At 47.8% G+C, this 16,213-nt stretch overlaps 7 protein-coding genes across 7 annotated transcripts; 5 read left to right on the top strand and 2 right to left on the bottom strand.

Annotated features, from left to right (window-relative positions):
• Positions 1-254: 254 nt before the first annotated feature.
• N7500_004325 (uncharacterized protein) lies at positions 255-1,390 on the top strand (the record flags this gene model as incomplete). Its single annotated transcript, XM_056675471.1, has 4 exons — positions 255-544; positions 598-1,058; positions 1,107-1,189; positions 1,244-1,390. The coding sequence occupies 4 exons, from the start codon at positions 255-257 to the stop codon at positions 1,388-1,390; spliced, it is 981 nt and encodes a 326-aa protein (XP_056535996.1).
• An 852-nt stretch (positions 1,391-2,242) lies between these two features.
• Positions 2,243-3,055, top strand: N7500_004324 (fungal specific transcription factor domain-containing protein; the record flags this gene model as incomplete). The annotated part of the gene is made up of 2 exons (XM_056675470.1): positions 2,243-2,757; positions 2,833-3,055. The coding sequence occupies 2 exons, from the start codon at positions 2,243-2,245 to the stop codon at positions 3,053-3,055; spliced, it is 738 nt and encodes a 245-aa protein (XP_056535995.1).
• A 1,033-nt stretch (positions 3,056-4,088) lies between these two features.
• N7500_004323 (uncharacterized protein) lies at positions 4,089-5,853 on the top strand (the record flags this gene model as incomplete). Its single annotated transcript, XM_056675469.1, has 4 exons — positions 4,089-4,184; positions 4,244-4,363; positions 4,428-4,520; positions 4,579-5,853. 4 exons carry the CDS (start codon positions 4,089-4,091, stop codon positions 5,851-5,853), a joined length of 1,584 nt encoding a protein of 527 aa, XP_056535994.1.
• Positions 5,854-6,763: 910 nt separating this feature from the next.
• N7500_004322 (ribosomal RNA-processing protein RRP9) lies at positions 6,764-8,581 on the bottom strand (the record flags this gene model as incomplete). Its single annotated transcript, XM_056675468.1, has 1 exon — positions 6,764-8,581. The coding sequence occupies one exon, from the start codon at positions 8,579-8,581 to the stop codon at positions 6,764-6,766; it is 1,818 nt and encodes a 605-aa protein (XP_056535993.1).
• Positions 8,582-8,977: 396 nt separating this feature from the next.
• Positions 8,978-9,712, top strand: pre1 (proteasome core particle subunit beta 4; the record flags this gene model as incomplete). The annotated part of the gene is made up of 4 exons (XM_056675467.1): positions 8,978-9,074; positions 9,132-9,381; positions 9,455-9,578; positions 9,635-9,712. 4 exons carry the CDS (start codon positions 8,978-8,980, stop codon positions 9,710-9,712), a joined length of 549 nt encoding a protein of 182 aa, XP_056535992.1.
• Positions 9,713-10,013: 301 nt separating this feature from the next.
• N7500_004320 (ubiquitin carboxyl-terminal hydrolase family protein) lies at positions 10,014-11,886 on the top strand (the record flags this gene model as incomplete). The annotated part of the gene is made up of 2 exons (XM_056675466.1): positions 10,014-10,665; positions 10,721-11,886. 2 exons carry the CDS (start codon positions 10,014-10,016, stop codon positions 11,884-11,886), a joined length of 1,818 nt encoding a protein of 605 aa, XP_056535991.1.
• A 1,170-nt stretch (positions 11,887-13,056) lies between these two features.
• Positions 13,057-15,977, bottom strand: N7500_004319 (uncharacterized protein; the record flags this gene model as incomplete). Its single annotated transcript, XM_056675465.1, has 4 exons — positions 13,057-14,974; positions 15,029-15,264; positions 15,328-15,684; positions 15,942-15,977. The coding sequence occupies 4 exons, from the start codon at positions 15,975-15,977 to the stop codon at positions 13,057-13,059; spliced, it is 2,547 nt and encodes an 848-aa protein (XP_056535990.1).
• Between the last annotated feature and the right edge of the window lie 236 nt (positions 15,978-16,213).

The raw sequence follows: 16,213 nt of genomic DNA, 5'->3' as shown, positions 1-16,213 counted from the left end.
TCGGCAGTGAATCATTGTAGAATCATCGAATGGCTTATCGATGTAAAATTGGTCAACCTTAAAAACTCGTGCGAGAACTCGCGCGAGTTTTGCTTATCTGCGGCAGCTTCCGCTCCAAGGGACTAGGTAGGTACTCACTTTTGCTTTAAAAATGGCGAAACATACCAAAGTGCTTTTAAACGTGGTTTTACCAAAATAGTTCAGTTTCATTACTTCCAAATATTATCACTCAATCTTGCATCTATCTTTGTACCATGCCTCTTCCAACAGCTAATCAAGTCACCGTGGATGATTCCAAGATTCATGGAGACTGGCGAGATAAATTGTTCCAAAATGGCTATGTTGTGGTGAAGAATGCAATATCGCCAGCGCGATGTGAGTACTACATCGAGAAAATGTTTCAGTGGTTGGAAAGTTTCCCTTTTGGGTTTGATAGGAACAATCAATCAACCTGGACTGAACAACATTTACCCACGCACATCAAGGGGGGAATGTATCATGGATATCGTATCCAGCATGAAAAGTTCATATGGGAGGCCCGAACGTGAGTCTTTTGTCCCACCATTGGCGCCACACATCTAAGGATCAATCTTACAGAGAAGACGGAGTAATCGAAGCCTTCGCCAAACTGTGGGGAACAGACAAGCTTCTGGTCTCTTTTGATGGAATGAACTTCACGCTTCCATCTGGTACTACTTTGCCACAAACGAAGCCTTGGCCACATATTGACCAGAGCCCATTGCGAGAGGGCATGCAGTGTGTTCAGGGTATTCTCAATTTTGCGCCAAATGGTCCTCAAGATGGGGGTCTTCTCGTTATGAAAGGATCTAAAAATCTTATGCCCGAATTTTTCAAGACTCACTCAGGTACAATTAGTCGACCAACCTGGGGACCCAGCGACTGGTTTGGCTTTGACGAGAGTGAGGTAAAATGGTTCGAGGAAAGAGGTTGTGAGATTCATAAGATGACCGCTCAACCCGGGGATCTGATTCTCTGGGACTCTCGCACTATGCATTTTAATTGCGTTCCATCAACTCAGAACCTACGCGCCGTTGTTTGTGAGTATCATTTTCCTATCCAAGGGGACCTGTCTAATTGCATCGTAGATGCGTGCTATACACCAGCTTCCTTGGCGACGCCTGAGATCTTGCAGCAGAAGGGTGAACTTTTCGATCAGCGAACTGGAACAGTAAGTTTCCTGTCTCTTCTTTATACCAGCGTAATTTATTGATTTCTGGAATAGACTCATTGGCCCCATGACAATTTGTTCACTGAAACCAGTCATGCAAACCGGCCAGAAGAAGACGAAGGGGACCTGACTAAGCGTCTCTACGAGGAGCCTATCGAGACGGACCTAGTGTTGAAGCTGGCAGGGAAAATTCCTTATTAAGTGTATGAGTTTAGATCACTTGCTCACCCAGAGCTCAGATCTGCCTCCATAGCCTTAGCTAGTGTTCTGCTTCTTATTCCTTTCAATCACTTGAATAATCTGACGTAGGATTCAAAATTCCCCCGTCGTTGGATGCATTTCTTCAATCGGACTGATTAGTCACACATCTCTCTCATCTGGGCAAGACGAAATTGTAAATTTCAGCACACCGGAACTGATTGAAGCTTAAAGTCCCCTATCTTGGCAAAAAGTCGCCTTCGCCCACTTGTAGCCAATCACAGGTGGTTATCAAGACCAATCAGATCAACTAGAGGCCTCGAGTCATAGATAAAGACTTGTATCTGTGCCCTTGCTGGGGCTTGCATCTTCTACATATCCTCAACTAATGATGGCCAGAAAAAGTCAAAGGGCACCCAATGCTTGCTCTAGCTGTGCTAAACGCCGGGTGAGATGCGACAAGCAGGTCCCATGTGGGACTTGTCTTGCAAGAGGCCTTGAAAGTACGTGCGCAAGAGAAGTCGTCAACGTCAGAGGCCGAGTTACTAGGTGTGTCAAGCAACACGATGCAGAAGCTAGTGCTAAATAGAGACAGTGCAAAGCAGAAAGAGCCAGTTCTATCGTATCTCCAACTTGAACAAGAAAACAAGCGACTGAAAGCCGAGCTATTCAAAACAAACCCATTAACACAGAAAGAATTGGCTTTTTCTCTACACCCAAAGCAGGAAAGCTCTATTGAATTGCTTGAAAACCAGGTGAATTTGCAACATGGCAAAAGCGATTATCGTCAGAAGGTGCGGAATCGAACAGACATATGGATGCCGAGCAAAGAGTGCAGTGATGCTATATTGCATCATGGCTTTATATGGACTTCCTGGATTCATTTTGCAGTTCATCTGCAAACATTTGAGCTGGAACATTGACGAGCCAAATTTGGCATTCAAGAGGCCCCGTCCGGTGGATTATCACAATGCTATGATCTTGTTAGCAAAGTCGAACTATCGCTTCCAAATCCAGATGGGAACCATTGAACATCAGGGTGGAGGTAATCTTCTTGAAGACCTTGTTCTGGCAACGGACGAGGCCCTAGCGAATATCATCTCACAATTGCCATCCCATCTTCTCGAGTTCTCTGGGGGACCTGCCAAAGATGGAAAACAATACCCACCCTGGGTACTCTGGCAACAAACCACACTATCTCTGTCATTCTTGTTCTATCGAATGAAGATCAACCGAGCCCTACAACATCGCTGGGCCTCCTCTTCGGATATCCTTCTTGCAAGGTCAAAGGCAATCTGTCTAGACTCGGCCAACACGATTGTGTCCATGGTCAAGCAACACAAGGTTGTGTTAGCACGCCATCGCCCATGGTGAGTCCTAGTCCTCCTTCTGCTTTCATTAGTCTTGCTTGACTAATCATTTCACTTCTTCTCTCCTCGTGCCAGGGCAACAACCTCTGCCCTATTTTCTGCTGCCTTGACTCTTGCAACAGAGGCAAAACATCTTGACTCAAATGCAGCAGAGGAGCATATTGACAGAATACAAACTTGTTTCTCATTTTTTGAGTATATCAAAGATCACAGCGCTCTTGCAGTGCGAGTACTCGGTGAATTGAGGGCATTTTGTACCGAAATATGCACTCAGGATTTCGCGGTAACTCACAAGTGAGCACAGCCAAACTTCCTAAATTCCATTGCTTTGAGACAAGAGACAATATATTGGGATATAATCAATTTATTGCCTTTTTATAATGCAGACAAAATGGTCCAATTGCCATTTTTGATGGATTTATCGACGTGCTCAGTTCTATTCAGCGATCAGAAAGCGGCAGGGTCTGAGAAGCAACGAGGAAGAAATGCCAATGAATAGCAGAGGAACTCTCGTGATAATGCATCTTGGAAGAGATATAGAGTAGACAGCCACTCGGATATTGTTATGAAAGGAATGGGGTCCTCATTCAGAAAAAAATGGAGATGTAAGAGCTCCAAAGTCTCATAAGAGACCTTGGAAGATCTCAAGCTTTGCTTTATGAGCTTTTATTAATGTTAAATAGAGATGTATCAAGAGATGTACGACTTGTAGATGAATCGGCTGAAGCAAGACCCAGATGTGAAAGTGAGGCCAAATATACTTTGATCAGCTATATCATTGAACAGACAGATATATCATTATTGATTTACCTAGTCTCATTTTAGGATTCAAGGGAAAGGGAAGCCAGCAACTGCGCGACATCTTTGTGTCATAAGAAACAAGTCCCTCACTGGTACGGAGTAGAGGTGTACAGTTGCGTGAATGCAGATTATTTCCACAATAATGATCTTTGAGCAAGCTCAACGAGTCCAGATCAAGTGACTGTATGACAGTGATGAAAGAAGGTGACAAGTCACTTCCAAAGTTGTTCAAAGCTCCCTATGGCCCCCTTCCTCCTGATTATGTGATTTCTTTGCCTGAGGCCACCAAAACATCTACCCTCTGACTTGAAGAATCTGGATCATATTATTGCACTTCCTTGTACCTTCATCTCAATCCCAGACCGTCCTACTATCCTGGCAGTGCTCTTTGGCTTCCTAAAGCTGGCTTTGCGAAAACTTGTTGATCGCATCTTGCCACTTCGCGAAACTTTTACTCTCCGGGACACCCCCACCGCATCCCGTCGGTACTCGCGCATTCGCTCCAAGACGCCTCAAACGTACTTGGGTTAATGGGAAACGCTCCTGGTGTGGGAATTACAGCTCCTGACAAGCCCCAGAAAGTCAAAATGGCGGCTAGAAGTGGTTCTGGGGCCGAGGCATCGGGGGTAAGTCAAATCCCACGTCTGAAGTGACCGAGCACTAGAGACTGACGCGTGCTATATAGCTAGTCAACACCCTCCAAGGCCATATCGATGATATTCGCACTCTGATACAGTGTGGTATATGCATCCGTCCTCTTTACGAACCGTTCACTATCGCCTGTGGGCACACTTTCTGCTATTCAGTGAGTTTCAATACTATTTAAATATTTTGTTAATACCAGTCTCTGACCAAAATTCTTCACATAGTGTCTATCATCATGGTTTGCTGGTGGAAGATCAAAGCGAACATGCCCGGATTGCCGAGCACCCGTCAAAACACAACCAGCACCAGCTTATTTGGTGAGTTTCAACAATCTTCAATTCGTTTTATTGTACTGACATCTCTCTCATGTCATAGGTCCGGGCAGTTGTGCAGATGTTCACAGGGCGAGCTGAGCTTTTAGACAAAGGGGAAACGACTATGGAACACTCAAAGAATCAAAGGGACGAAGCGGAAAGATTGGACCTGGACAAGGCTAATAGCCATCCAACAGAAGGAGGCCTGTTCGGAGGACTTTTCAAGCCGAAAGAACCCCGGCTCAAACCTATCACTGACCCGCATGATGGAGTGGTCCGATGTCCGCTCTGCTCATGGGAACTTGAAGAAGACAATTGTGCAGGATGCGGCTACCGATACCGGCCTGATTCCGAGGATACAGACGACAGTGGGTCAGCTGACTACAGTGAGACTGACCTAGACTCGCTGGATGATGGCGCAGACGAGGATGAGGATGAGGGCGAAGCAGGGGAATCTGACCACTTTGACGACATCGAGGACCATGATGGCGTTTGGGGCAACTTTGCGCTTCAATGGTATCGGTCTCCCTTCCCTGCACGCAATAACTGGCCTCCAGGCGTAGCGCCTGGCCGATTTTTTGATCGGCTCGAAAACTTGATGGATAGCGGACCTGCTATGATCCCAATGCCCCCAGGGGGCCTAGTGGATCCTGGTAACTATCTCGCTTCAGGTAACACCAATGGGAGTGAATACGACGAAGAAGAGGAAGATGAAGAAGAGAATGAGTATGACGAATTAGACTCATTCATCGATGCTGAAAACGATCATCCGCCCACGAGTTCTTTCATTGAAAATCAGAGTGGCGATATGTATGAATCGGAATCAGACCGTTCCACTGGCACCGTTGTAGATGATGTACAAGGTGATCACCATCACCCACCGATTGGGCTCAATTACAGAAATACCACACCTTACTTTGACGACGAGGCTTCAGATGATGAGGAGGAGGAAGAGGGAGAGGAACTTTCAGCGGAATCGGACGATAGAGAGATGGTCGATGAAGACTCAAATGAATCCGAATCTGACGAAGACGCAATTCAGACTGCGCCGCCTCGTCAAGCTAATTCACAATATCCACGCCAATCCCCCTGGTTCCAGGCCCCCAGCGATGCTCCATGGCTTGCGGCGAGGCCTCCAATACAAATTCCTGACTCATCTGAAGAAGAGGAATCCTCGCCACCTATTAGGTCTGGAAGATCCAGTGCACGCCGTCCCATCCAACACGGGACCACTGCTCATGAGGTGATCAACCTTGATGATTCCGACGACGATCAGCCCGTCGGTCCAGTGAGAAGAACCACACAGAGGCGACGTGCCAGATTCTCTCCATATTAAGAAAAAAAATATCTTCGAACTGCCGATGCGGTATATGCTTTCGCATTTCATCTGCTTGCTTAATGTTTTGTTTTGGCTTCAGCGCGGCGCTTGGGTAATGCTAAGAGGACTGTGGACATGGTTGGCGTTTTGTCTTCATTTTTATATCGAAAAGAAGACATTTATCTCTTTTTCCCTCACTTTCGATGCCTTCAACGGCTGGATCTTACGTGTCTTCATGCTTTGTTTCCTACTGGTTTAGCCGTACTCTACGAATACCCCTTCTTATCGTTTTTTTTTAAATCGATTTTGATCCCTTCTCTCGCTCTTTGTGAAGTCGAAGAATTGGATATCTTGTAACTCAATAAAGTGTGACCACGAAATCCATCAAATCCATGAAAAAAGCCACCAGGCTCGGCCATATAAGCCCTCGGCTCTCATATTGTGTTCTCTCACCAGACTAGTAGAGCGTTCTATCTTGCTTGGTGTTTGTCACTACTGATATGATAATTTCATGTACCTACAACAGACCACGAGCCCATTCAAAGTAACTAGATACACATACTACTGATCTACCTGGTGGACACCCTATTCACAAGCAAAGAAACTCCATATAACGCAGACGCAGAATCCTAGGAATCTTGGCTATTGGTTGCGACAAAAAATGTTGCGGGATCGGGGGGGAACCAAGGTTATAAAAGCGTGCAATCTATATAGCTTTTATGTTCGTTCGCTTTGACCACGAATCTTACGCTTCAGGGACGACATTGCATGAAAGAATATGATTGAATACTTCAACGCATTGAAGATATCCGGTACATATGCAAAATAGTAAAATACACAGATGTGACTCCATACACCTGAACCCGAGCAACGCTCCCCATTTTACTCTCGGTCAATGACCAAGATTGAGACAGATTATGAACAAAATTTATACATCAGCCTTCACAGTGTCATTAGTAACAAACGGGACTTCGAAGACAACCGCACCATTGCGGCCTCCCGCAGTGGTGCCCTCATAGAAATTGTTGTTGAAGCACTTCCAGCGAGCCAAGCGGTGCTCCTTGCCGATAGCGGCGACAATGGACAAACCACGAGGTTCTTGCTCGGTCTCAGACTTATGTTTTTCTGCACCAGGCATATCGGATTCAGGGCGTCGTTCGAAGACCGCGATGTCGTTGATGACACCCTTAATCAAAGGCTCTGGTTCTTTTTGATCCGCCGCAGGGGTGGCATCAAGAGCAAGAGTCTGGTTGAGTTGCTGCGAGGGGGTCTCTGGTGTCGCGGTACCAGTTAAGCCTGCACCGATGGGACCCAGAGCGATGAGTGTCTTTTTATCTTCTGAGACGCGCCATGCGCGGATGAAACCGTCCCAGCTGCCACTGAGGACAACGTCGGTGCCGGGTAGAGTAGCGAGAGCGGTGATCCAGCGAGGCATGGGTCGCATATGGCGTGTGTTGTGGGCGGCAGTCGCCTCGTCTGCCTCGGGCGATAACACATCCAGAGGGGGGATCGGGTCCAAACCGTGAGCAAGACGGACGGTATAGAGTGGCTTCTTCTTGTGGATCGACCAAAGGCAGAGGGAGCCGGAATCTGAGCCAGTGACAAAGTGAGTGGGTGGAAGCGGGGCAATGCAGTCGATATTGCTCTCGTGGTAAGGGGCGTTTCTAGAGGCGCCACCACGGAACACAAGCTGTGTTTCATCGACAACCTTCCACAGACGGGCGGTACGATCCCGAGCGCCAACACTGACACATTCATCAATGGTCATGGCAGCAATTCCGGTGACGTGATCCTGGTGGCCGAAGAGGGTTTCGACGTAGGCGTGGCCCGCACCGCTGATGGACCATGTTTTAATTGTACGGTCGTAAGAGCCGGAGAACAACTGCTCTCCTGAGCTCATCGTTGAGATATGGCGTGCGAAAGACAAGGTGCAAACCGAGTCTCTGTGGTGCAAGAAGGTCTTGCTTGGCGTCAAGGTCTCTGCGTCCCAGATGATAAGTTTATTGTCTGCTCCACCGGTGGCCACGAATTTTCCAGAAGGTGAAACAGCAACAGATAGGATGCTTCCTGTGTGTCCTTGATCCTCGCCTGATTCACCAACTTTGCGCATACCCCGAGCATACTTCACACGCTTGGGCTTCTTGCGCTGGGGACGCGGAGGCCGCTTGGATGTATCATTATCGCCATTCGATTCTGTAGAGCCTGGGACACCGGGTGTAGCCAATTCCCACTTGGTCAAAGTCTTATCTTTCGAAACAATGTATACAAATGGCGGGTGAACTGCGATGGCAGTGTTGGACTGGGTATCTGAGCGGAAAAAGGAATGGGGCGCCGTTGGAACGGATAGTTTCGCAGCGATTTGACGGAACGTCCGTCCTTTGAACTCATCAACGTCCTTCTTCAGTCGTTCCGCAATCAAGTCTCGGTCGATATCTGCGGCATCAAACCCAGCTTCGTCGACTTCTTCTTGGATGTTACCCAGGTAGCGTTCAGCGAGTTTCAATCTTCGGTCCGCCGCGGTTTCGCCGTCTTCTGAGTCCGATCCGCTTTCGTCGCCTGACTCTGCCGTATCGATTGCAGCATCTTCATCCAAGTCACTGCCTGAAATTGAATCCTCTCTCTCTTTGGTGCGTCGACCACCGTCGGTTTTGGCATCTACGCCTCGTTTTTTTGATCCTGGGGCTCCGGCGCGGTCATCTCTCTTTCTCTTGCGCTGGGAATTGGGTACAGTGAAAAAGGACGACATGGCGACGTCTTGCTGCCTGTCTGTTCTTGATCTCTGTATTAGAAAAATCGAATGTATGGCGTTCTCGAAAGACTCGGACTGCGGAGATCAAAACTTCAACTTTTTTTCGGCAGAAAAAAAAAGCGCTAAGCGGCGGCTGACTCAGCGGGTAGCTGACCTCACGGGAGCTCCAGGCGTCAAGCTCACCGCGCGGTCCTCCTCACTTAATCACTACTACCCTTCGCCTTCTTTGATCATCTACCTGCTTGTTAATTTTTTTTATTTATCTCTCATTCTGCAAACATGTGAGTTTTTGGTGATCTCACATCTATGATAGGTCATTAACAGCTTGCTAGGGAGGTTCTTTTGGGTATCGCCGGCAAGGACTTCGTCATTCTTGCTGCATCGAAGGCTGCAATGAGAGGCCCGACAGTCCTCAAGGCTGAAGATGATAAGACACGACAGTTGAACAAGCACACAGTGATGGCCTTCTCCGGAGAGTCTGGAGATACCGGTATGTAGCTCCTTCTTTGGCGAGATAAACAAGATGCTAATGGGATACCTATGCTAGTTCAATTTGCCGAATACATCCAAGCCAATGCTGCGCTCTACAGCATGCGCAATGACACCGAGCTCAGCCCCTCCGCCGTTGCCAATTTCGTCCGGGGAGAATTGGCGCGCAGCTTGCGCTCACGGACTCCCTACACAGTAAACCTGCTGCTAGGTGGTATAGATCCGGTCACTGAGAAGCCTCACCTTTACTGGGTTGATTATCTGGCGTCGTTGGCGCCCCTACCATATGCTGCTCATGGCTATGCCCAGTATGTTTCATGCCCCGTCTTGACAGACGATATGAAAGTACCTGCAAAGGGTGACTGACGCTGATTTTGCCAGATACTACTGCCTCTCTATCCTTGACAAACACCACCACCCCGACTGCTCCCTCGAGGAGGGCCTTGCCCTTCTTACCCTGTGCACAGACGAGCTGAAGCGCAGACTACCCATTGACTACAAAGGAGTAAGTTTTGAAAGAAGCTATCCTCAAATGCCGATATTCTGACACAATATCCATAGATGCTGGTGAAGGTTGTGACAAAGGATGGTGTGGAAATAGTTCCCGTGGACAACGACAAGGTGGTCCGGAGTGCTTGAAGGTCAACATACCACGGCGTTTGTTGTATCACATCTTATGACGTTTTTCTTTGATTCCAAGATAGTCGAACAGTCGACATGATTTAGGCTGTAGTAAGCTTGGATGTTAAGTAAGGAGTAGATTCCTGAATAGTGAATAAACAATAGGCAAATATAGCCCTATGATCACTTGAATGAACAGCGTCTTGTATTGCAGAATGCACACCGCCTAAGATTGTCCGTTGCTGTTTGACTTGTTTGCAAATGAGTCGCATTCCGAGCTCTCAGAAAGTCACCAGTTCTTGATTCAAACCATCTCACAATGTCGAAAAGACACGCAGAGCTCCCCTTGGAGCAAGACTTCTCTGGCTCACCTGTATCGAAAAAGGTGCGCGTCGAGGAAGACGATCCCGACTTCCCCGACAGCGCAGTGCCCGCGTTGCAAAGCGAAGAGCTGAGACAGGATGATCGCAATGTGGATATCCTGGGAGCAGCTGAAATAGAAGCAGAGGAGCTCGAGGAGGGTGAGAAAGATCCCTCTAGGCTCTTGGATATTGACGAAGATGCACCTGTACTCAGCGCCCCAAAGCGGCAAAGTGCTCCCATGGAAGGCTACGGCGACCTCTACCTCGACACAATCAACCGTGGAATCCTGGATTTCGACTTCGAGAAACTATGCTCCATCAGTTTGTCAAATGTCAATGTGTACGCATGTCTTGTTTGCGGTAAATACTTCCAGGGTCGTGGTCCCAAATCGCATGCATATTTTCACGCCCTTGAAGTTGGACACCACGTTTTCATCAACATTGGCACAAAGAGGGTCTATGTTTTGCCTGAAGGATACGAAGTGAACAACAAGAGCTTGGAGGATATCAAATATGTGGTTGATCCACACTACACAAAAAGCCAAGTGGTCAAGCTTGATAAGGAAGTGCATGATGCCTGGGACCTTTCTGGAGCTAGGTACAGACCAGGTAAGAATCTCCATCATGATAATATTGCTCTCTTTTGGCTAATTGTCTTCTCCAGGCTTTGTCGGCATGAACAACATCAAAGCCAACGACTACGTCAATGTAGTAGCTCAACTATTGGCGCATGTTTTGCCAATTCGCAATTTCTTCCTCCTCCACGAGTTCCCTACACCTGGCACACCAGAGATAATCCTTCGTTTCAGCACACTCGTGCGCAAGTTATGGAATCCAAAGGCATTCCGATCACATGTGTCTCCGCACGAGTTACTTCAAGAGATTGCCGTACGATCCTCGAAACGGTTCACTCTCACCAACCAGGCAGATCCCGTGGACTTCTTGTCTTGGTTCTTAAACACCTTGCACCTCGCCTTAGGAGGGTCTAAGAAGCCCTCATCAGCACCCACAAGTGTCATTCACGCAGCCTTTCAGGGCCGTGTACGGATCGAAAGCCAAGCTATCACAGCTCACTCTGACACCCAAAATGCCCGTTTGGTATTCACTGAATCAGCTACAATCAATAGCCAGGTTACTCCATTCCTTATCCTCACACTGGATCTACCACCCACACCCCTCTTCCAGTCTTCCAGTAGGGAGTCGAGTATCCCACAGGTTCCCTTGACTACCCTCTTGAACAAATACAATGGCTACACGGCGTCAGAGAAACTGGCCCACCGTGTCCGACACCGTCTCCTTCACCCTCTTCCTCCTTATCTTTTCTTCCATATCAAACGCTTCAGCAAGAATCGCTTTGTCTCTGAGCGAAACCCAACCATCGTCACCTTCCCCTCTCCGCACAACTTGGATATGTCCCCCTATGTCGAGCCAAATCCTAATGTTTGGTCACCTAGCGAGCCAATCCTCTACGATCTTGTCGCAAACATAATTCTCGACCCCGCTATCGCCGCACCCGGTGAAATGGATGACGCTGCGGACAAAGGCGTTAACTCTGCTTCAGGAACCGCAAGTTCATCCGGCGGAGCAGGTGGTGGCAGTAAAAAGGTCTCATGGCTTGTTCAACTTCATGATAAAGCTATGGAGGCCGAAAATGCTCGTGTCAAAAACAGTGGTTCCACAGAGAAACAAAAACAGGGTCCTGAGTGGCTTGAGATTCAGGATTTGTTCGTCAACCGCACGGAAAGTGAGACGCTGTTCACTCGTGAGGGATATCTTATGGTCTGGGAGCGGCGCAAGGTGCCAGGGAATAAAGGAAAGGAGCGTGCTTGACTTGGTTGATCTAAAATAGCTATATCTGAGGATCGGGCTTGAGCTTCAAACTACCAATGTCTTCTACGTCTCCTACACTTTTACCTTTGACAGCAAATTCAATGTACCATCAACTAATGACGACTTTATGTTTTCTTTTGCCTCTTTATCTCCCACTGTACAGTAAAAATCAGTAAATTTTGCATCACAGGGGGGGAGGAAAATAGAAAAAAATAGAATACCACGTGCATATGACTCTACATAATTGGCAACTCCAAATGTTAACACTACCTACCCCTTAAATACATAGGAAAAAGGAGTTTTGGTAGTAGTTACCATGATCCCCAACCAATCATCAAAGCTACTTTGGAGTCGAACATTTCTAGCTAGTCTTCCGTGCAAACCTACACTTAGTAACGAGGGCCCTAGGAAATCTAGTATAGAGCTAATGTGCAGCGGCTGTGTCCGAATATAGCGCCACACTTGCTCAGTCCAATGCCTAGAAGCCGGCCATTGGAACTATGTGCCTTGAAACCTTTAATACCGACCCCTTTCCGATCCTCAAATTCGGTAGATTTGCACCGACTTGTCTATCGATCAAGTCGTACACATGGACTTACCGATAAGTAACAACTATACATATCCACCTATGTATCGCAATCCTCGTCCTTCTCGGCATTCTTAAGCATAGAATCAGCACGAATACAGGCTTGTTTCTGCTCTGGCTTCTCTCTCGATTCCTTACCTCAACATAATCCGAATTCGACCTCTAGGCCACGACCCGTGTGTGGGAAGTTGAAAATACGACACGGATATCGACTTGGCTCCAGAGGCTCTAAGCCGTCTAAATGATAAGCCTTCGACCTGGGCCCAGACTGGGTGAGGGTAGAAGCCAGCATCTCGGGTGGTTTGTTTTTAGGAAGTTACACACAAGTCTTCCGTTCTGCCATTGGGCCAGCCTGGCTTCGAAGATTTTGATAAATGATATTATTGATCACTCAATATCCATTTAAGGAAATCATTTGCATGTATTCTCCACCTCAGATCGCTAATAGTCAAAAGAATATCGCGGAACTTCATAGCGTGCAACGCAGGAGGTGATTGCACAAAAGTTTCATGGAAGTATGAATAGTACGATACACATATTAGAATGACAAAGGTATTAATGCGGCCCAAAGAAACAAGCGCTCGTCACAAGGTTCCCCAGCCGCAGAATTTCCTCCCTATCCTCATCGTGGAGCCTACAAGGAACCCCCAAATTCCGGCTCTCATCGCAACTTGCATGCCTCTCATGAGTACGAGACGGCAGGAATAGGCCCATATGTCTGGCCAAGTTCTCCCGCCAAACCAAAGATCCGATGGGTGAACATCGGAGAGATGGATAGTAGAGGATGGATGTGATATGATCCAGGATCGGGTCAATGAGCGAAGATAGAGTGCTTCAAGGGGCGCGAGCATGATGCCGCTGATTGCAGCAGCGAGATGAGATGCGAGGGAGTCCACTGGGTATGCCGAAAGAAGGGTGACGCGGTGGACTTGCGAAAATGTGTTTGACGATTGTCCGGGAATAAGAGAAGAAGGTAGAATTGGCTGGACGAGAGTGTCGGATTGAGTGTCTTCATTGTGTTCTGTATTTGCGACAGGGTTTGTTTCATTGTGTGGCTCTTCGTCATCCGGTTCTTCAACACCATCTGGAAGAATGTTTGGACCGATGGACCCGATTCCTTCCTCGATTGACTCTGAAGTTAGAGCTTCAGTGCCTTGGGTTTCTGGGGCCAGAACTCGAGGGTCTAGCTCAAGGGCACCTGAGTCCTGGGGCGTTGTGTTAGATTGTCCAGCAGTGATACTTGAGAGGCCATCCGTGTCTGCTGCCGCTAGGTTCTGCGCCTGCTGCTCCTGCCGCTGGGCCTGACTTAAGATAAGAGCTTCAAGGAACTCAGCTATGGATCGTCTATCCATGGCGTCTGGGTTCGCATTTGGTCCTGACACATTCCTGCCCGCTAGTGCATTCAGCTGGGCAGGATTTGAAGCTTGTATTTGTGGGTGGCGGTTCCTATTGCTCAGCAACTCAAGCTGCATCGTGATAACGTCGGAGGTTTGGTGAATCAATGATGCTCTTACACGAGGCGATGTAGGAGGTGAAGTGTCTGGTGATGATGGGGGAGAAAAGAGAGTATCAGACTGTGAGCTTTCTCGGTCCATAGCAAAATTCACATCGTTTTGCAAAGAGCCTGTTTGGTTTTGCAGGGTCGAGGTGGCCGAAACACGACTCGTTCGTCCAGCAGTCGCCATCTCAGAGAAAAAGTCATTGCTCATTTCCCCAGGCGATTGAGACATACGATCTTCATTTGTAAGCACCTGATTCAACCCAATGACTGATTCTGCCTGGCTCAAATGCGCTGGCCTAGTTGCATCCTGTGATCGCGATCGTGCTTGCGATGCAAGAGCGGCAACCTGGGCATCGGGGGTGATCCCCGGCGGTCTGAGCACCGAATCATTTGGTCCTTGTCTAGCAACAAGGTTGATTCCATCAAGTTCATTTTGCAACAACTCAATCGAATTGCGCAGGTTTTCAATCCGCTCGTCTCTAAAGGTCCGGAGAGCTTGCTGCTCTGCCGATTGGCTCGATCTCAGTCCAAAAAGCGATGATACCCATCTTCGAAAAACGGCTAATTCGAACTTGATGTCCTCAAATAATGTGAGCTTAGCGCGATGTAGTTCCTCATCTGATCTGCGGCCCAGGGTAGGTACTACCCACTCTATCAGGTTTTCTTCGAAGGCAACGCGGACTGAGAGTTCATCAGGAAGAGATGGCTTAGGAAGGTGTCGTCTGATCAACCGATAGATACGCTCTTCAAGCTCAGGTCGCAAGTAATAGCCATAGAGAAATACTAAAGCGCCAGGGGAGGTCAACAATTGCACAAGCGAGGTCCCCACTGAGTGAAGGGAGAAATCAGTGGGCAAGGGTGGCAGCTGTAGCAAAGAATCTCTGCTAAAGGGAAGCAGAAATCGCACGCCGGGGATGCTATACGGGGACACAAGGGAAAGAGATTGGAGCGTGGAATACATGTAGAATTCCATAGACAACATGAGCACAGAATTTCTCGCCCTTGATTCATGATTAGTTGCCTTGTCTCTACGAACGGACGATGAATACACTCACAATGTATACAGAAGCCCAAAGAGAGAACGAACACCGAGTGAGTCGCCTGTCAGAGACTGAGCAGAGTCCCGGAGAGAGACAAACACACGCTTCAGCGGTGTTTCACGAGCTATAGCCAACCCGCTGGACATTGCCCAGGCAGGAATTCCAGAGAAATAGAAGCTAAAAATGCCTGAGGTATCTCTCTCAGATTGTATGACACTGAGTAATGCGGAATGGGCATAATGTCGGTAAGTCTAAACGCAGAGTCTCAAATGTCAGCCCAATCAACATCTAGAGTAGTCGAGGTTTGTATTTACCTGTACTCGACCAGTGACTGAAGAGGTCCACCAAGTACCAAAAAAGATGAACAGCTGATCGAGAGTTGTTATGACCAGTCCGAAGTCATTCTCACTCGCAATCTGATTGATCTTTTGCTGCTCATTGGGAATATCAGAGTTTCGGTCTTCTCCACTGACGACGATCCCCATTGTTGAGAGAATATCATTCTTTGCTCTCCGGAGTTCTTTCCCAAGGGTTCTGGACTCAGCATTAACAGGATGGCCTCGAGTATCATACTGCTGTAGGTAGTTGTCTGCATAGACGCTGGAGATCCGTCGGACTGGATTGGAGGGGTCAACTGCCGCATTGTCGGGAGCTTCATATGGGGACCGGCCCTTGGAATCAGTTAATATAAAATACTATCAAGGTTGTAACTAAGTTCAAATATACGGCAAGAGGTGTTTGGGATGGGCTTGTATATCCGGATAGAAAGAATGAGATAGGACCAGGTTGTGACTGCTTCGGTTTCAGAAAACTTTAGGCTTCCCGGGGTAAAGCATGGTACATTGTCACAGTCTAGAGACCCAAAAATCCGGGATTACAGGTGCAGGGGAACTTTGCGCGTAAATCTGCGCGTAAAGATGAAGCTTACCAAGGCGAGCCGGTTCAAATAAGCCTGTCGACCCATATCGTGCAAGGTCACGGGGCTAGTAATGTAGCCACATCATCTTCTAGTAGACCATCAGTACAACACCACCCAGAGTCTGTGAATTCAAAAAGTAAACGATGAAGCACAAGTCAGACGAAAGTCCAGCGGACGAAGGTACATGTGGTTATGCGGCCACACCTACTTTGCCTGAGGCATAAGCCATCCATATCTTATCATCAAACAAACAGTGCAAACATCAAAAAAAGTTGCCCGCT

This window comes from Penicillium coprophilum (genome assembly GCF_028826855.1).
Source record: "Penicillium coprophilum strain IBT 35676 chromosome Unknown utg000002l_segment0_segment1, whole genome shotgun sequence".
Taxonomy (NCBI): domain Eukaryota; kingdom Fungi; phylum Ascomycota; class Eurotiomycetes; order Eurotiales; family Aspergillaceae; genus Penicillium; species Penicillium coprophilum.
The sequence above is the reverse complement of the archived record's forward strand: the minus strand, read 5'-3'. Positions and strand labels throughout refer to the sequence as shown.